The 20,959-nt window shown below is 41.9% G+C and overlaps 1 protein-coding gene across 7 annotated transcripts in view; it reads left to right on the top strand.

Annotated features, from left to right (window-relative positions):
• The window catches only part of DENND2B (DENN domain containing 2B), a 150,369-nt gene that overhangs the window by 81,273 nt on the left and 48,137 nt on the right, over nucleotides 1-20,959 (top strand). For all 7 annotated transcript variants that reach the window (XM_079307571.1, XM_079307572.1, XM_079307573.1 and 4 more), the window contains 2 exons: nucleotides 9,492-10,706; nucleotides 14,313-14,449. In XM_079307571.1, coding sequence (XP_079163697.1) covers nucleotides 9,492-10,706; nucleotides 14,313-14,449 — 1,352 coding nt within the window. The remainder of the gene's footprint in view (nucleotides 1-9,491; nucleotides 10,707-14,312; nucleotides 14,450-20,959) is intronic.

Below are 20,959 nucleotides of genomic sequence, written 5' to 3'. Positions count from 1 at the left end.
ATGTCCTTGAGGGAACAGATAAGTTTTCCTAGCATGGAGTGAGCTGGTTTTATGTCAGTACTTTGAGAAGCTTTTTGCTTAGAGAAGAAGGCTGTGGCAAGTTGAACTGAGTTGCTACAGTTGTCTTGCCAACAAGCTGGCACCCAGCTGCTGGTCAGAGATGAGTCAGCCCCTCAGAGGCCTGAGTTTGAGATCAGAACTAGTTCTTCTTTTGCCCTGCCTCAGATGGTCCATATGACTTGTGACATCCCTATTCAGGGCATGGCAGTGAGACAAGCTGGATCTGATAGGCTGTGTTCAGACAGGGTAATGGTTGAGGTTGTTCTGGATTCACAGAGATAGTGCTAGATTGAAATGATCTGAGAATATCTGTGCTACTTCTGGAGGTACTGAACTACAGAGAAAAATAAAATAAAAAGCAAAATAAAATAAAATAAAATTTAAAATTTTTAGAATTTCCTGCACTATCTTGTGTGAGTATTGTATTTTCTCCAGATATCTCAGTCCTCAGACTTGGACTGTGATATTGACAGTTGAAATGATGACAGAAATTAAAAATGCCTGTTTCATAGCAGACAGATGGACAATGGCTTTTTGTTTTATAAACTACTCTTCTAGAATGCTTTCTTACTGTGTTAAACTAATTTGCAAAACTGGACAAAAGAAACATGTACAGAAATATCTCACTGGGCACTCGTGTTCTTTGGGGGCCACAGCTAAGCTGGTGGAACTGGAAGGAAAATATGGATACTGGTAGGAAATTAAAATAAAATATTTTTTGTTTATTCTGAAACAAGCTTCTCTGAGTGGATGAGATTAAGGAAGCTTGTAGAAGATGGGAGTTCTGAATTCTTATTGTTTTTCTGTTCCTGTTGGATAGTTATATTTGAGCCTATTTGATGAGGTTTTGTGTGACCTAGAAGTTGATTTATATGCGAAGCAGACCTGCCTCTATTCTGGACTAGTATGCAGCCAGGATTTAGGACTTTTTGACTTCCTGTTCAGTTCTATTCTCTGTGAATATGGGGTATTTTAGTAAAATGTAGAGTGACCTTGTAAGGTTTTCTGACTTGTCAGGGTAGAAGAGGCATGAGCCTGTTTTACAACAACTTTTCAACTCCAAATTTCAGATTGCAGGTTGCCCTCAGATAACATGAAAACTGAGCATCACAATTCATAAAAATAATTTTTAACTTTTCCCAAATTGTGTTTGTGTTCTGTGAGCACAGAAAACTTGGAAAGCTTTGTCAGTATTAGTTCTACAGAGTTTGTTGCTTTGATATTCCAGGACAGATGAGCAAGCACCTAAATGATTTAAAAAGGTGATTTAAAAATCACCTTTGAAAAATCAAAGTTGAGAGCCTCTTTGTGCACTGGGATTTTTAACAGTCAGCATGTTCAGACATGCTCATAAAGAACAAGTTTCAAGGCCTGGCAGTCCTTAAATAGATAAATGAAGGTTTGTGCTCTCTGCCTGATTTAAGAAAATGCCCTCACTTGCTGCTTTGCCACTCCCTCTCCAGCAAAACTCCCAAGATATTAAGAAATCAGGTGAGACTAGAACAGACTGAGCCAATTCCAGAGCAATAACAATAGTGGAGCTGTAACAGTGGAAATACCTATTTCATAAATGATTATTCAGAACAAGTTATGGGAAAAGAGTAACTCCAAGAGAGGCTTCCCTTTTTCAACTTTTAATCATATTTTTGAGGAGGAAGTGAGAGATTGTCCTAGTGATACAGTGCAGTGTATTTTGGTGGAAAAGAGAGAATGTCTTAGTCTGATACCTCTATTCTTGCTTTTTGATTTTTTTCACAGTCAGCTTCTGATGCTTGTGATGAAAAGTACAGCCCAGGCTCGTTGGTATTTACCTTGGGTAGTTACTTGTGTCTGAACAGAGGAGGAGAAAAAGGCTTAAATGGGGAATTGTTTAAAGACCATCCTGTCCTTGCCTTGTAACAGAACAGAAGACAGCCATAAATCTGGAGTGGAAGGGAATCTAACCCTCTGAGTCTAGATAATTTCACAATTTCCTGTTATCTTCTTCCCCCTCACTTGGCAAAGACACCTAGTGTGTGCTGATTGATGGCTTTTGATTTTAGTCATTCCTCATGGTCAGCTTTGTCTTGCTGTCTTGGCTTTACAGATCCAGGCTAATTCAAGTATTTAGGGTCTGACTCACCAACTTTGATTTCTTTGCCCTTGTTTTGTACAGTGGTAGAGCATAGCTGCCACTTCATGCAATTTACTTTGGCAGAATGACTCCTGCATTTTCCTGGTGTAAATCAGACCTTTTTGCTTCTGAGCCATAAAACACAGCTGAGTCAGCTGTGATTGTGTACTGTGATTGTACTTCTCTCCATGAACCAGCTGCAACAAAGGCCCAGAGCTTTAGGGGGGTGTTAAACACAGGAATTCACCCCTGCAAATTCACCCCACAATTGTTAACATTGACTCAGTACTTCTTGGGAACACAGACACTGGAGCTTTTAAAAACTGCACACAGAGCTTGATTTTTTTTTTTTTTTTTTTTTTTTGTTTGTTTCACAGTGCTACCATTCTGTAGCTAGTTCTGACATGGTTTCAGTTTTTATTTAAATGGAAAGTATCAAAACTCCTTGGGGGAAAAAATTCAGAAGTACAAACAGGAAAATAACTGGTGTTTCTATTTTTATTCTATCTTTAAACATTTTGTGATTTGTTGTCCATTTTGATTTTATTGCTCATTCTCTCCAAATGCTGGGACTTTTCCATTCCACCACATGTTCATGAGAGTGAGCCTATTTCAAACAATCTTATAATGCAGACTCACTGTTCAGTTTAGAAAAGTACAAGTTTTTGTCTTGTTTTTGTCACAATCCCAAAGTCAACAATAGCAGGGGGATGTTTTCTGGAACACAGATTTTTGGGGATTTTTAGCCAGACTTCTGGTGAGAGCTCAAAGATTATAAAAAGATCTGGTGCAAGAGGGTTTTTTCTGCTACCACTTTTTTTCTTTTCCAAGAGAGAGGCAAGATATGACAAGTTGCACCACTTGTTTCATCACCAAGTTGAGTCAGCTCAAAAATCACCTTACTGGTGTGTGCTCAGTACTTGAGTGTGAAAAGTTCACCTCCTTTTTTCTCTACAAACTCTTTTTTAGATTTAAGATAATTAAGTGCAATCTGTAATTATCTACTTGAGTTATGTAAAAAATTAAAATGCTGTGTGCTGTGAGAGTGCAGAGTATATTATAATGTAAAAGTTTACTGCCAAATGACAGATTTAAATTCAGTAGTGCAGAAGGTCCCTTTGGTCTTAATGTTCCCATTATATTAATTCCTAGTTACAAGGAGTAACAACATCACAGGTTTTTAAGTCTTTTTCTGCTCCTGGAACAATTAATACACTGAAAGATTCAATTTATATTCTTTGATACAGTATACAAAGCAGCTGTACAAGCCTAGGTGATCACTTGTATTTGAAAAGAAAAACCCAGAACTCACAGAATCATCAAAACATGGGATCCTTGTGGGACAACTCAACAAAACAGCAAAGCAATTTCTGATCACCTATTCTGGTCATAATTGTATGTTTTACCCTGATACTAGCCCAGTTAGAGCTGCCTGACCCCCTGCATTTGTCCCCTGCTTACAGCAATGCCTGGCTGAGTCTGTGCAGCTGTCACTGCCTCTGCCCGTCTGTCCCCTCTGGTGAGGAAAGGAGAGGAACAGGCACATTGTCACAAGCAATAATGCTGAGTCCACAATGCCCTGTGAAATGAGTCGTTCCAAAACTCATCTCAAAGTGCAACCACACCACTGACTGCTGCTGACAGCTAAAACTGGAATTCTCACTGCCCTTTGGAGGAAAACAAAGAGGAAATTTATTACTAGTTCCTGTATAGAGAGAGGAAGGGGGAATTTTTGAAGAAGTGTCCCTAATCTTTGCTTCTATCAAAGTCCTTCAGTTTTTTGGTCTGCTTTGAATTACTCTGCCTTTTTTTCACCTGAAGAGGCCTGGGAGATTGCTGTACTGCAGAGGTGTGTTCAGTTTCTGTTTGTGCAAAAGTATTGATTTGTACTGGGAGCTTTCCCAAGAATGTCTGACAAAGGCAGAAGAGTTTATGTGCTCTGTTTGTTTGCTCTGTGATTTCCTGGCAGCACTGCCCTTGGTGGGGTGTGAAACTGTTCTGGTTACAAGGAGCTGTGGTTACTGAACCTCTGCAAAAGTGTCTGTTCTGTCCAGGTCACAGAAGGAATGGGACATAAACACTGGTTCTAATCTGAATTTCTGTTGGTCTCTATGTGTTTTCTCTCCTCTGCCTGCTTTGTCAAATCAAGTGGAAGTTTGATATAAATGAATATTAGTGAGCCATTGCATCTGTTCTCAGCAGCAGTACATCAAGATGTGCATGGTGTAGTGAATGGTTCCAATTAACAGGTGCATCCTTTGCCCTGGGAAGGATGGATTCCAGTATCTGCACTCACAGTGGCTGCTAGCTGAACATTCCTTAGCATTCTCTCTTAGAAATTTCCAGAGAATTTTAAAGTTGCATCCTCATTTACCTATCAGGGCAGCTTTAGTGTATGTATTAAACATGAGTTTGCTGCCCTTGCAAAGAGAAATTTCTGTTGCTTTTGTTTCAGATCTCCTTAAATATTGGCTAAAGAAACAGCAAGTGTCTAATGCTGACCACATCTTCTCATTCCCAAACTTGCAATCCTGTGGTGACAGCTGACTCTGATGTTACTGTTACCCTGAAACAGGTTAGGTTGTCCTGATGAAATGGCACAATGCCCTGAGAAGAACCAGGAATGAGAAAAAAACCCCTAAAAGGAAAACATTTTTCCTAACAAAGCTGGGGAGAAAGTCCTGAGAAGTAAAACTTGTCCTGAGAGTCTTTGCACCCAACATCAGTGTCACTGGGAAATGATGGGAGCGTGGAAAACCCAGTACCTTTTTGTCATCATGTTCCTTGTTCTTTTTTCAGTAAATAGGCTCCCATGCATGAGCATGTTGAAGTGGGAAATTCCCTGGATCAGAGAGCCAAAATCTGTGCTACTGTTCTTACCTGTCAGTATAAGAAGAGCAGATGGGGTTTGCAAAACTGAAAAATTGCTGAGTGGCTTTTTCCAGCTTCCCTTTCCTTAGGACAGGATGATCTGTGGGGTCACTCCTGACACTTCAAGAAAGCTAAAACAGTGCAGCAGAGTCTGAGCTGCTTAGCACAGGGGTCAGAGCAGAGCAGTGAGAGATGGGAGTCCTGTAACTCTTTCAAGGCAAGTCAGTTAAATACCCTCCAGTCCCTGTTAAAGCCTGAAATGCAACCTAAGATTTTCCTTAGTGTATATAAAGTGTGTGGATCTTGGATGCAGATGCCTCAATAAATTCACATTCTGTTTATCCACCCGTACTCTGATTTCCAAAAGACACAAACCTAGCTCTTGAGCCACCCTTCCTGCTGCTTTCCATTGTTAAAAGTTACTCATGAAGTTGTGGGAATTTTCTGCACCCATTTCTCCTCTTTTCTGGAGTTGGTGTTTGCATTGGAAGCACGAAGGAGCTGTGTTTCTGCTCAACTGGATCAAAAGGCCAACCCCCTAGTCTTTAATGCTAATTTTGTATTGCTTGCTTTCAGAGTGGTGTCTAGGAATTAAATTTTCCCACTTCTACAAACAGAGAAATGTTGTTAGCACCCACATTTTGCAGGAAGAGGATTGGTGTTTTGTCCAAATTTGAAGACTTCTTGACTTCTGGGTCAGATAGAGGGTGAGAACTCAAGCCCATTTGGCACCAAGAACAAGCCCTTCCCCATCCCCATAGATTTTTAGTACAAAAATCAAAAATCCTGCTAAAAGTCAGGAACTAAGTTTTTTCATCTTTTGCCTTGGGATGAGTAAGTTGCAAGTTATCTTAAAGCAAGTGTGTCTGTTCTCTTCTTGGTGCAGCTGGGATTCAGCTCCACTGTTATCCACATGTTCACTGGACCTGGTGAAAGGAGATGCCTTTACTAGAGAAAACAATAGAATATATGAATATTTGAGAGCAGCCCTCAAGAATTAGTTTTTGTAAATTACAAGTTTTTTTCTATGTTTGGATGAGAAAAATGTAACTGAAGAGACTGAATCAGAATATGAAGATCAATTGTATCTACAGCTCAAAATCCTACAGAGCATGACTGATAATATCAGTTTCCTCCTAATGTGGCTGGCTGCTGATTTCTCAAGGAACAAATCACAACAGCAAAGCTGAGCTTGGTCTAGAGAGCTGGAAAGCACCTCTCAGATTTTTGGATTCTTTCTGCTCTCCTTGGTGAGCAGCAACGAGTCCCAGCAGAAAGGTGGTTCCAGGATCTGTCACCTGTTTACAGGACATCATGGGATGCATGGCAGCCTTTGAGACTGCACTGCACACCTGACTTGCCAGGGGTTTGGGCACTGCACACCTAAGGCTGATTGTTGGAAGAATGCCCTGAGGGAATCAGAGCAACTTATAAAGGTGTCATTTGTGAAATGCTGATACCTTCAAAGAAATAATCCTTGCCTGGAACAAAGGTATTGGTCAAGGGAGCTTGTTAAGAAAGCTAAATTTCATTCCATAATCTCTATTTATGCTGTTTATATAAGGTATTTGGAAAGTTTATGTAATGATATGCATAATAAAGTTCTGTACTGTATCATTCTGTACGTAGAAAACTTCAATTAAAAGTGTTTTGCTTTACAATCTTTTTGTGGAAGGTTGCAAGTTTCTTAATTATTCATCTCTGTCCAGTAATACTGGTTTTAAAGTCTGTGGAATTTTTGTGCCTTCAGGAGAATATTCTTCTAATGGAAGTAGGTTTCTTGGGGAAGGATAATTTTATTATCTACTGATCAGCTTTTGGACTTGTTTATTTCTTTCATGCTGTTACCAGCATCCTTTAGAGGATGCATGCTGAAACCTTTGGGACAAAGCTCTGTCCCTCTTTGTTGTTGAATAAGTCCTATAGATTCTCTCTGAATTACTCAAATATAGAATGTAATGCAGTGTAAAACAGAATCTATTTCTTAACTGAGGTAACCCAGATCTTTGAGGGCAAACTCCTGCAGAAGGCCTGTGGCTCTGCAGCCCTGGTCTAGCACAGTGGAATCTATTGGGAGTTTTGTAACTGAATTTGGGGGTTTCAAGATGAAGCTTTAATTGCAGTTACCTAATTGGGAGCCTGGGGTTTAAAAGAATGGCTCATACCTCTTGAATAGAAATGTTTTGCAATTTCTTCAGGTTACGAAAACCACAATTTTCCCCTTTTCCTCCTTCCCTGATGAATCACCAAACCTTTTCCTGGCAGTGGAAATAGTTGAAAAGATATTTCTTAGATTGTAAGGAGATAAAGGACTATGACTATGGTATTTTCTGTGCAGTGTGACAAAGGCAGAGAGAGGTGCCTGTGATTCTCTGATTCTCAGCATGTTCTTTACCTCTGCTGCCCCATTTTATTGACCTTACCCTTGTGATTTTATATTTTATTCTTGCTACTGCTAGTACAGATCAGAGTCTAATATGTGAGTTGTGACATGCTAAAGCATTCCACAGGACCTCTTCTGTCCCTATCCTGTAGCTAAATCCTGACAGTGGATTTAGCCAACATGCAGCTTATAAGTCTGTAGTCTTTAGACATAAAATACATTTCCACTGGTTGATGCCTGTTTCCTTGAGAGAAAGTCAGTGCAGCTCTAAGACAGGTCTGCATGACATGAAAGATTAGGAGAATGTGATCTCAGACCTAAGCTAAGGCAGTGTTATGAAGAATATAAAAATTTGGTATTAACCTGAAGAAACTGACATGAGACAGGCTGAAATAATGAAGGACCAGGATGCCCCAGTAAGCCTGAGGAGCCTGATTTAGATTTCATCTTCAGGTACTGTAAGGGTATGTCTGCCAAGGTAATTCCAGGTAATCCACTACAAACTGAGCTGCAACAGCCAGCCAAAACCACTCCTGGTCTGTCACCTGCTTTTGATCTTCTGAGATCTCTTAAGACACCTTTCTGCAGCTGTATAGAATGGCAGGAAATTCAACTTTCAGGATGCAAAGAGCATATTCTGGCATGAATCCTTACTGTCCTGAAATAACTGCTTTAGGCAATTATTGTAGGAGTATTTGCCATCATCTTTGACTTGAGATCTCTTTTCCTACAGTCATGTTTCTCTTTCAAAACAGTAAAGAAATAAAAGTCACCAAGTGGTGTAACTTCTCTGACAAATAGACTTGCTTGTCTCAGGCCCCTGAAAAAAAGAGATCAGTTCCCTTCTGTGATAATTTGATTATTGTCTTTTTCTGACCAGAACTTTTATTTTTTGTGATATTTTTGGGCTTTGATTGTGAAGTATCTGCTGTAGGAAACTGGGATGATATCTGATAATTTGGTTTGGGGTTGCATTTGAAGGAAAATATTCCCTGTGTCAAAGTAAATTTTTTAGGAATCACTCCAGTGCTCTGGATTTTTTTGATTAATGCACAGAAATTGGCACTTCTGCTGTAGGTATTGGCTGGCTGCTGGGAAGAAAACAATATAGCAGCAGAGATCTGAATCTCTCCTCCCTTTGCTTATAATGCAGACGTTTGTTCCCCTGATTTCTTTTGGTGAAGCAGTTCTTTCATTTGGATCTTGCCTGTGTACAGGACAGTTGATAAAAAACAGCTTGTTGTCCACAGTCTTCACACAGCATAAACTTAATAGCATATGCAAGGCATTGCTTATGGGTCTCACCTCTTTTTCCTGTACTGTTAGGAACAGAAAGGAGTTATTGTAAAAGGAGATGTGATTATTCCTTCTATGATTTCTATGTATGGATTTTGGCAGGGTGGCAAACCCCCTTTTTTGACATGCTTTTGACTTAATTTCCGTACTGCTAGTTTATCACCGATGTGCCAAATGATTACTGTGTTATTTAACTTCCTTGTGTCTTTTTGTTCTTAAAAGTCCTTGCAACAATGTACAAAACCCCAGTAACAATAGCTGACTTTGCAAGCCATGGCTAGAATTTGTTCCAAGGTTTTTTTCTAGGGTAACACTGAGATCTTTCTATGTAGTTTATATTCTTCAACACATAGTGTGAACAGATCAATGCATTTTCTCAGTGTGTAATATTCTTTTTGATAAGAAATTACTTCTGTTTGATAAGGAGGATTTAATCTGTTGGCATTGCACCAAAGACAAATCAGGTCTACTCATCTGCAGCTGATGGATGCTTTCAAGGCAGAGGTTTGCTGTGAGAATCTCAGCTGACTTTAAGTTCATGAAACTTGGAAGAGCTGGGGGTCAAACAGATGTGCCAAGTGTCCTGCCCATCACTGACACCAGCTAAAGGCTGACACCTCCCACCCCGACGCTGTGGCCGAATGGTCACTGGTGTCCTAATGACGCTTTGGGGTGGTCTTGCAGCGTGGACACCCGCAGCCAGAAGAAAGCTGGCAAATAACTCCGGTTTCCCCAAGGCCTTGATTTTTTATTTCTTTCTGTTTCCAGGTGCCATTCAGCCACTCTGCCGCCCCTGTTGTCCCCTCAAAGAAGCCCTGCCTACCCCCTCAGTGACAGCGAGGACTCTTCCCGCTCTGCTGGGCTCTCCAAAGTCTCCAGCTCCAGGCTGTGCCTCAAGGACTGGAACAGCCGCACGTCCGCGCTGCGAAGCAGCTCCACGAGCCCCTCGGACACCGACTCCCCGAGCCACCCCCTCAAAGCCATCAGCGTGGGTGCCTTGGACAAAAGGCTGTCCGTCTTCAAGGCCGACCAAAAGGAGAGGCCAAGTGAGGAGCAAGATGGGGAAGCAATAGGGAGCCATCCTCTCACCCGGAGCACTCTGTCCCTGGGCACTGCCAGCAAAGTGAGGACCCTCTCCAGCAGCAGGGTGAGCGTCCGCTCGCAGGCACTGGACATCAGGCAGAAGATCACAGAATGGGAATGCCGCCGGGAGCTGTCCCCCAGGACGAGCGTCTGTATGGACAAGAGGGATGCTGGGGAGAGGTCAGGCAGTGAGAGCTGCCCCAGCGTGCTGACCTCTCCCTGCAGCGACAAGACCTTTGACTTCAAAGGGCTCAGGAGAATGAGCCGAACATTTTCCGAGTGCTCTTACCCGGAAACGGAGGAGGAGGAACTGCTGGACAGGGATTCCTGCCATCGGTTTGAAAAGAGACCAGGCAGGAGCGAACCTCCTTCTGCCACTTTCCTTAAGAGCCACGTGAGGAAAGAGTCCTCTGCTGTGCTGAACAGAATCCAGAAGATTGAGCAGGCACTGAAGGAGCAGTCGGGCAGAGGCCTCCCCCAGTTACCAAGTAGCTGCTACAGTGTTGACAAAGGGAGGAAAAAGTCTGGGACTCTGAGTACTGCGGAGGGACTGAGTGAAACCCTGAGCGATAGCAAAGGAGGAAGTGTTATTTTGGGGAGTGAACCAGAAGCACCTCCTGACGCTGAGAAAAGCAGTAAAACAAAACAGGGGCTCGGTGTGAACTCAGCCGGCCCCAGGGCGCTCCTGGAGAGCGCGGCTAACAGCGCCGTCAATCCCGTCCCCAAGCCCAAACGCACCTTTGAGTACGAGGCAGACAAATGCCACAAAAGCAAAGCCAGCAATGGCCTGCCCCCATCTCCCAGCCCTGCTGCTCCTCCTCCCCTGCCCTCCACTCCCGCGCCCCCCGTCACCAGAAGGCAGAAGAAAGAGTCGCGCTTCCACAGAAAATCCCAGAATAGGTAAAAGTCAAAGGAATGTGCTCGATTCTCCAAATAAATAAATAAGTGGGCTGTGTTTTCGCAGTAGCAATATTTTAAATTCTTCCTCTGATGCAGTGCTTTTGACATAAGAAAATCTAGGAATGACAAGTGGTTTTTTTCTGCTGGTCTGCACTGATGAATGCACTGCTACAATACCTTTGAATGCCTTCAGTTTTGGAGTTCTAAAATCTGCATCCCTCAATCCAAAAGCTCAAGGTTATGTGTGCTAAAGGTTATCTAATTAATTCTGGCACAAATGCCCTTGTTTGTGATTTTTAATGGACCATAATTTCGTTATTGTCCAGTGGTGGAACCATAGCTGATCCCTCATAGTCTTTTCTTCCTGTAAAATGTACCTGCAGAGGTTTTTTATTTTCAAAGTTCATTACTATAGCAGTTGTGTCAGTTTTAAGCAATGTAGGTGATTTTATTTAATTCAGTCCTTAGGAATATTATCCTAAAACAGCTATAGAGGATAAATGCTGAGAAAACTGTTTTATCACAGAAAGTCCTCTATGTCCTTCCTGAGTTAATGATGGAGAGAGTGTATGGGCTCCCAGCAATTTGTGGATCTTGGATTGTTTTAATCAAGTGTTTCCTCCTGAGTTTTAGGCATGGTAAAACTCATTCTGCTCATTGCTTGGAAAATTGTCAGCATAGTTGTTGCTAAGAATTCAAATTGCAGCATTTTTAATGAGTTCACCTGTCTGTGCATGTGTATGATACACACCCTCCCTTGATACTTAGTGATGAGATTTGCAAGGAACTGCTAAACAGCATCTCAGATGCAAGCTATCCCTTCAGATTCTGCTGCTTGGTGTTAGCTCAATTATTAAAAGTGTTTTAGCACACCCTCACCTGAATTATACTGGGACAGGAAGAGAAGAGGAGCCTGCAGGATCTGTCCTTTTCTCTCAGGAGACACCTGCTTCTGAAAGACCTTAGCTCTGCTGAGGCATGTTGTTTCTTCCAGAAAGATGTGGGGGATGTGGAAAGTCAAGCTCTGAGCAGCAGTGCTTATCTTTGATTCCTGGCAATAATCTCAGAGGAAGTATATCTAGTTTTTAAAGAAAATTTGCAAGTAAAGCTGCCCAAATCATAATGTTTAAATGCTCTGGTGTAAATGATAGCCTTTATTGGAAAACAGGCTAGTCATCTAAGAATCACAGTATTTTATCACACTGAGTTTTTGAGATGAAGTTTTGAAGCTTCTTTCCAGAATAGGTATTATTCTGCTTGCACCTGCTTTTCTGCCGATTCAGTCTCCTGTCATAGCAGAGTTAGACAAGAGCAGAGTTCAGCAAAGGAGCTTCAGGCCTGGGTTAGGACTAGGGGAGACAAGCCTTTCAAAAAGCATTATTTATCAATTTAAGTTGTAGAATGAAAATTTTAGGATTAACAGGCTTGTTATGTGTATCTGATAATTCTTGCAGGTCAGTTTGACATTTTACTGGGTAGTTATCCATTCATCTGTAACAGCTTAACCCACTGTACTTTAATGATTTCTCTGGATAGATATCTTGTTAATTATGATCTAAATAAGTTCAAATCAACCTCCCAAAAATCTCAAGTTTGTTTGCTGACTTCAATGCTGAGTGGAAATCCTTTATAAAAATCTTAATTTTATTGTCTTTGCTACTGCTCTTCCTTCAGTTACAGAAAGGAGAACTCCAAGATTTACAAAGCAGTAAAGACCACACAAGTCATCTAAGAATGGCAGTATTTGGTTGATAGTAATTACTGAAATCTCATACCTAAATGTTCTTTTGTTGAGAACAGATATAACTCATTGTGCCTGCAGCTTGTGTTCAGAGTGAACACACGTGGTTTGCACTCACTGCAATGTCATGAAAATGGGCTAAGGGTATTTATATTCCCAATAATTTGGTTGAAAGCACTGATTTTATTTTTGGTGGCTAGTCCAGCATTCTAGCAATATGAAGTCTCTCATGTTTGCCTGCTAACAGAAAACCAGGTTGGATCTGGAGAACTTGGTGCCAAGAGTAACTTTAACATTTCAGAGTGGTGTGAGCTGGGAGTTCCCCAGCAGTTGGAAATCCTCTGGCACACACACAGTGCAGGAGAGGAGTGTCACAGGACAGACTTGGGACACATGAAAATCTGTTCCCATCATCCTATACCACACCATAGTGGTGCCTTGAAATCTATAGGAGCTGAATATTTAACTACTTCAGAAAGTCTCATTTCAAAGTGTGTCAGCATCCTTTGTAACTGTGACTAGCTTTGGATGGAGGAGCAGGTGTCTGGATCTGACATGCACAGGTTGTTTCTGCCACAATCCTGATGTGAGTAACTTGAATCTGGATATTCTGAGGATTAGGGAAAGGAGAGGGAGGAGGTTCTAAGCCTGATTCCAGCTGTCAGCCTGCTCCAGCAGACAAACTGGAAATGCTCTTTTCAAACTCAGTGTTCTGTGTGATAGTCACTGTGTTACCTGCAGGGATGCTCCAGCCAGTCACAGGCAAAGTGTCTCATGAGACTGCCACTGCCACATGGATATGCTTTAACCTATGCTCCACTCCAGCTGGGAAGAAGAAGAGCAAGGGGGTTGATGGCAGGATGCTTTGTTGTTAACCTAGGTTGGGGCTCAGTGAGTGGAGTATGGAGCACAGTCCATGCCAGCCTCGTAGCACCACAGGATTATTTATACTCTGACCTGAGCCTGTTTTTCTCACTGTTTCATCCTCAGCAGTAAATCATTCCAATGCATCCCAGCCTCTGTACTGCTGCCACTGCAAATCATGGGCCTCCCTCCTTGAGTCTAGATACTGCCCCAGAGAACAAGGGCTGGTGAACTGGAGAGTGGAAGAACTTAGGTTTTTCTCCCTCTAGAATTGATCAGCAGCACTGGGGCAGGTGTGGGTGGGAGACAAATTGTGTGGGGTTCATCTGACCCAGCTGGTCCTTACCTTCCTGCCAGAAAGGCCAAAACTTCAGCCCCTGGGCCATCAGCACAAGCTGCTCATGCACCCCAGAGAGCATTTTCCTCAATGCTCTCTCCTTTACTGCCAGTGCTTGGCATGGGCATGCAAGGGATGTGGGTGACTGGCACATGAATCTGCCTTTGGTATCTGTGCACTGAGCTCTGCACTGGAACATATCCAAAGGTTCAAGGCATGTGAGTGGTGTCAAACTAAGGGCTGCATCTCCCAGAGCAACCAGTGCAGGAATGCTTTTCAGACACTGTGCCTTTCTTTAGGACACAGGGCCACATCTTTCTGGGGCCTCTGGAAAGAGAAAAGTAATTTCTAACCTGAGAACTGTGCTGCTAATTTACACTGTAAACTTGGGAAAATAGAATATATTTTCTTGGTATTTTCTTCCTGTCTGCATAATGGGGATAACAATACTTCCAACTTCATAAAACTGTCGTAGATGGCTCTACTAGAATCTGCTGTGAGCACAGGACTTAGTGTCCACTAAAAGCTAGTCTTTAAAGCATGATGTGAGATTTTTTAAAAAATTATGGTTCATTTAATATATTTTTAAATATGCAAATGCTCATCTAAATGTTTGAATTATTTTACATTCTTATTATTAATTTAATATTGTTTTAAACTTCAGAAAATCCTTTGAGTTTGAGGATGCCTCAAGCCTGCAATCCCTGTACCCTCCCTCCCCGACTGAAAATGGAACAGAGAGCCAGCATAAATTTGGATCCAAGAGCACTTTAGAAGAAAATGCCTATGAAGACATTGTAGGTAAGGAGCTGCTGCAGAACATGGGCTCACAGCAGGATGAGTGGCTGTGGGCAGGCTGAGCACGTGTCCTGTGTTGGAGCCTTCAGTGCTGTCAGTAAAGAGAGATTAAATGGAGGTAAATGGGTTTGATCCTTCAGTGCAAACACAGCTCTCAGGCTACATGCAGGAAGTCTTGGTTCTTTCAGGCTTCACTGGGTCGTATTGGAAACAGACTGTTTGGTCAGCTTTTTGCCAATGCTTTTCAAGAACCAAATCATTCTTTTTATCGAGGCCTTGGCTTGAAGCCTTGAGTGGTGTAAAAATGTAAAGAACAGGACTTGAGACAGTGTTTACAGAACTGTCCAACAGCAGATTAACCTCAAAGGCCTTGAGTGGTAAGCCTGAGCTTTTCAGGACTCAAGTGAGGACTGCCCCAAAGCAGTTGTTTGTAGCACTGTTCCTGGTCTCCTCCAAGTCCCAGTTCCTCGTTAAAGAGGAATCAATTTCCTTTAGCTATACACCATTGGGAATGCACATGAAAAAACACTGTTTTCATTAAGCTTCATAAGAAAAACATGTTTCTTTTGGTCTTAGAAGGAAATGTATGGCCTATGCATACATTCTTTTAACATCAAAAAAAATGTTGTTATAATTACCGAAAATTGGGCAGCCCTTCAGAGCACACATTTTCCACACAAGTGATGAATATCTGCATTGTTTTTAACTCTTTCAGTGTTATATTATCACAACAGATACAAAGGGGACTTCATTTTACTTTGGACAATGAATCTTTGTATACTGAAAGCTGGAGGGCTACCAAGACAGTCTGGGACCCTAGAGCACACATCCTCTGAAGAGACACTGACAAGCTGGGCCTGTTTATTCTGGTAAAAAGGCACTCTAACAGTGCTTACAAATGTTTGAGAGGCAAACAAAGACAATAAAACAAAACTATTTTTGGTCATATCAGTCGATATAGCAAAGAACAGTGTCCACAAATTGGAGCCTGGGGGTCTTTGTCAGACCAAATTCTGTCTCTGGTTTGTCAGCCTCAGTGAAAACAGGAATTTGCTCTTTTCATTTACTTCCTCTATGCCATTAAAATTTTGCTTTCAGAACAGAAGCTTTCAGCTCCTGCTCAGTGTCTGTTAGTTAAAATTAAAACTTTTGAATGAACTGAAAAGTCTTTCTCTATAGAACATCCTTATATGATCATCAGCCCCTTCTATGACAGACTACTGTGCTAGTCACACTTGAAAATGTATTGTGTGTTAGTTACAGTGCTCATCTTTGCTCAGGACTTATCAATGTGGCACCAGATTTTAGGTGGTAATGATTCTTTTCCTCATCTGGTTTGTTAAATATCAAAATAAAATGTGCAGGACTGGTAAGAAGCTTTCTTCAAATATGAAGAAGTCTTGGGTTCAGTAAAACAAAATCATATTGGGCTCTTCCAACTCCTGGGTACTATAAACCAGCTCCTTCAAGACTATAATTTGGGCATTTTGGTGGGGCAGTGGGAAGAGAATGCAAAATTTCAGATCTGTGGACAAACACAGAAGTTCATTGTTTTGTGCTGCTTTTTAACAACCTCTTTCCAAGCACTTCATTCAATACAGCAGTGCAGGGGGAATACCAAATCAGTATAATTCTTATAAACTGTCAGGCATGATTAAAGACAAGCCAAAGTGGTTTGATCTCCAGCTTTAAAGAAACGATCATAGTTTTGTGTATCACATCTGCATAATTTATACCAGTGGTGCTAGACCCCAGTCTCCAAGTAGCACTTCTGTGCTCATGCAAACCAGGTGTCTGCAAGAGTGAGTTTATTTTATAGATCTACATCTGCTTCAAAGCTATAAAGGGCTCTGTCACTGTGCTTTGAGTTTTCTTTGCAAACAGTTCCCCCAGAGGTGCTGGTGGGTCTTTTTTCCTTATCTTGTTGAATCTCCTTGCCCCCCTAAAACTTGTATGCTGTTAAAACATTGTTGCTGTAGTAATAAACTTAATTAAGTGTGTCATGTCCCTGCATCCCTTGGAATTAATATTTGCAATGCAAGGAAGTGTTAAAATACAGGAAAAGAAAGATGTGAATGTTGAGTAATGCTCTAAGCAGTCTAGTGTGAGACAGAGGTTGGAAGGGACTGTGGAGTCAGCTGGTCCTGCCTCTGCTCAAAGCAGGGCTAATTTCAACTTTAGATGAGGTTGCTTAGGGCTATATCTGGTTGAGTGTCCAAAACACCATGGGAGGATGGCTTCACTGCCTCCCTGGGCTGCCTTCTCCACTGCTTAGCCTCTGCTCTGAAGAATGTTTTCTGGAGGTCATTGTGAACAAATTTTCCTTTCCATCCTTGTTACCATTTGTGACTGTTGTCCTTCATCCTTTCACCTCCAGGAAGTGCCTGGTGCTGCCTTTTCCATTCACCTTTCTGGGCAGTGGCAGGCAGCAGATGGGTTATCCCCCAGCCTTTTCCAGGCTAAACCATTTCTAAGCATGTAAGTGCTGGGCCTGGAGTCACTGGTTTTTGGGTACCACATGGCCTCTTCCTGTGGGGCATATGCACACTAAAGCTTTGTTTTCCTCCTGGTGCCCTTGCACTGCTTCTTTAATGACCAGGGCAGCAATGAACTTCTGTGTGTAGTTTATATTATTTTGAGAGCTAATTTAAAAAAAAAAAAAAATAGTAAGTTTTAAGGTATATTGAAATCAAAAAGGATTGTGCTTTGAAATCCAGTGACATCATGAACCAGACACTTTGTTCAATTTTGTAATATATCTGTAGACTTTAATAGATGAAATGCTTGAATGGTAAGTTCAGGACAGGTATTGGATTGGAACATAATGATCCATTCTGCATTAATCAAGCATCTGTTATATAAAGAGGTATACATTCCTAATATAAATCAGAGCTGTATTCCATGTGCAAGGAACCATGTGGACTTCATTCATCTTCTGTACTAGCACTCACAGAAATGTGGCAGTCATAGTAAACTTAACATTGTTTTGCTTCTTGTGGTTTTGAATGAGCCTTTAATCAGACCAAAATTGATGTGGCTTTCTGAATCCGGTTGGGGAAACCACGCTTGGCTTTGTGTGAATTCAAGAAACTATCAAGTATTAAAAGATGGCTGAGATTGTTGCTTCTGCTGTGTTTGTGCACAACAGTATTTCCTGTCATATGGACCATACGGTTCCACTTTTCCAGTCTGCTCCCCCAAATGCAGCTGAGATGTTGGAATATTGTTATTTAAGGTCTTGTATCTCTGAAGCATTGTTGACCTGGCATCTAGGACAAAGCACTTGTTATCATTATCAAAAAAAGCTGAATAAATAGAGTGAAGTGAAGGTCAAGGGCACAGCATTCAATTTGAACTGAGAAAAACTAGTAAAACTAGATTAAAGAAATAGCACAGCATTTAGAAATTGAATGTAGTGGAGGAAACCTCTGACAAGACAAGCCTTCTTACTCTGTACCTCCCAAGAGGGCTGTACACAGCAGAACAGGCATGACAGATGTGCAGGAAACCCATTGCCCAGCTGGGCTCTGTGTGTTGCCTCCTAGATTGAGAATGTCTAATTGAATGTTGCACAGCTCCATGTCTGCTTTGGCAGCTGGAGCTGAAGCAGTCTAGACAGTAATGCCTCAAAAACATTGCAGTGGAATCTCTAAAACCAGGTTAAATTTCCAAATGGGATCTTGCTGGTGGATACCCATTGGGAGTGTCCTGCAATTCACTGCCCCAGGGGCAGCTGGCCCTCTTGGGGGAGGGTTTCTTATGCACTCTTCTGTTCTCTGGGTCTGTCAACGTCATGCTTAGAAGATTTTGAGCTCTTTCAGTAGCTGGACACTTGATATACTTTTGCACCTTAAGAGGACAACATAATCCCTCTTTCCTGTAGGGACATAGAATATAGTCGAATCTTGTTACAGCTGCCACCAAAGGTGACTGATAAGTGAAACAGTGGAGTCATACAAATTACTTGGCTGTTTTTCTGTAAGTTTGAGTATTGCTTCACTTTGGGATAATCAGCTTCTTGTCTACCTCTGCACTAAAACAGGACAAGTCACTCCCTTTACCCCTGCTGGAAAAGCAACTCATCTCTTTTAAACCAATTGGTTTGATTTCTTGTGTAAATTTGACCTGGTGCATGTCACGTAACAAAATGGGATGATTTAGCTGTTCTACTGAGCCCTTTGCTGTGTGTGATCAGAGCTGCAGCAATGATGACTGAGCTCAAGCTGGAAAATGTTCCAGCTTGACATTGCTTTCAAATTAGAACATTTGCAAAGTTCTTCCAGTAAATGTGGGAAAAGGTTAGAAAGAGAGCGAGCGATCTTTCGAGTAAAATCCCATCCTCACATGCCACATTATCACCTGCCATGCTTTTGTAGCACATTTCAGTCTGTCATATTATCATCCCATGACAAATCAGGGAGAAACTGGAACTGCTGGGCTGCTGTGAAACTGAAGCAAACTTGGAGAGATTGCAACTCTGCCAGCAGTGCTGTGCTAGCTGCTTCTCTGAAGGCATTCTGGGTTTTCAGTCAGACACCAGCAGGTCTCTGGAGCTAGAATAGATGCAATATGATGGTACAGGCAGTGGTCACAGAATAATATATTCCTGTCTTATTCTGCACCCACAGTCTGCCTGTGATAGCCTAAAAAGAATGTGAGATTTTTGGAAAGTGTAATAGTGGCAAATTTAATAATAGACACTGTAGGGTATGGCAGCCAGAGCACAATAAATCAAACAGTGCTCATATGGGCCTGTCAAAGAAAGGCCAAATACTTCAGCTGATCCTATTGACAATCAGCCTGCTGCTCTGTTGTTACATTTGGATGCATGGATTCCAGTTATTTTTAATAATCATCTGGTGCCCTATTTAGATCTCAGTTCTTCTCTGTGAGTGTGTCTCATCACTATACCATCCACTACAGCTTCTTGTGACAGTCTTTGTCAGTTTTACTGCCTGGCTTTCTAGTCAGTGCTGCAGGTTAGAAAAACAGAAAACAAGACCATGAGACTGCTCTGCCACATCCTCCCTTAAATTCAGAGACTGTTGAAATCAGCAGGGTGACACCCTTGAAGTGCAGGCAGTTTGGGCAAGCTGCTGCTGTACTGTGCTAACAGCTGCTCATCAGACATTTTCATGCACATGATTTTGGACTGAGTGGTAAATAGGTGATTTTTGGGGGTGAAATTTCTTGTTCACTAAGCAGCCATGCTAATTCTTTTCCCTTATGTTTCATTATGATTGTACATTCAGCAGTGCCTGCAGAGATAGGGAGGTGAGAGTATCTGCAGTGTTTCTTCTGCTTATTGTAAGGGTTGGAGAAGTTCAGAAAGCACAGGCTGGTGTCTAAAAACTCCATGGACCAGGGCCCAAAAGGCTGATTTTAGGCTTGCCACTCTGCTTGTTGTAGATTCTCTACAACACCTACTGTTTTATCTCCCTCTTACTGCTTTTCTGAGCTCATGATACTGAGTGGATACACTGGGTGATGGGTCTATAAGCAAGTAATGGCCTGTAACTGTTCAGCCATAACTTTTCAAAGCAGCTGTAAATGTGTGTTAGCTGTAATTTGAGATTGAAATAGTTCCTCTCTCTGCAGATTCCTGAAGTAAATTCCCCAGCTGATATGCACAGTTGCAGCATCTCTGACATTATGTACCAAAGATCTAAGCTTGGATATTTTATGGCAGTGTAGAGATTTACTGGTTTTCATCCATTTGATCTGAACATGCTTGTAAACATCCCAATGGCCCAGTTTTCCTCAGCACTGGTGGTGTGGATCTGCACTGGTGTAATTTTATGACTGAAATGAATGAGCAGTGCACATGCACCTCATTTTTGAGGTGATAACACACCTGGCCCCTGGGCTTTCTAAGGAGCCAGGAGGAAAGGCAGCAGGCTCCTAGTTTGGATTCAGTATGTCTGTGAGTGTTGGTTCCCAATTTAGGCACTCAACACAAGTTTAGGAGCCCTTTCCTTTACTCTGTACCTGCTGTCCTATTCTTCTCTCCTCCTGGCAGTGCAAAAGGCTGGAGTTATAATCAGCACTCTGTGAATCACTTAATTCCTCTGATAATTGCTTCTCCCAATCTAGAAACGATGCCTTTCTCTGCTTTCTGCCATTTATAGAGAAGTGTCTGCCTGCTTCGTTTTTTTTTTCCCTCTCAGCCTTACTTTTCACTCCTTTCTCAGTGTGAGACAAGCTTGTGAGTCTGCCTCTGCTTCCCACTTGCCACGTGTGAGAGGCTGAGCAGAGGAACACTGTGTGCTGCCTCAGGACTCGGTGGGGCTGACCTGCACTGCATCACAGAGGGAGGAACTGCAGCCCCTGGAGGAAACTCATCCATGCTTAAGCTCAAGGCACTGCATTCCTCAGGACTTTTCTGAATATACTTGGTTATTTTATTTTATTTTTTTGCTTGTTTTTATTTTCTTTCCCTGCTGGACCATTCATTAAATTGTCTGTGAGATCTTCTGAAGATAAATGTCGTGTAGATAAATGCCCTGTGTTAAC

This window comes from Erithacus rubecula (genome assembly GCF_903797595.1).
Source record: "Erithacus rubecula genome assembly, chromosome: 6".
NCBI classification, from domain to species: Eukaryota; Metazoa; Chordata; class Aves; order Passeriformes; family Muscicapidae; genus Erithacus; species Erithacus rubecula.
The sequence above is the reverse complement of the archived record's forward strand: the minus strand, read 5'-3'. Positions and strand labels throughout refer to the sequence as shown.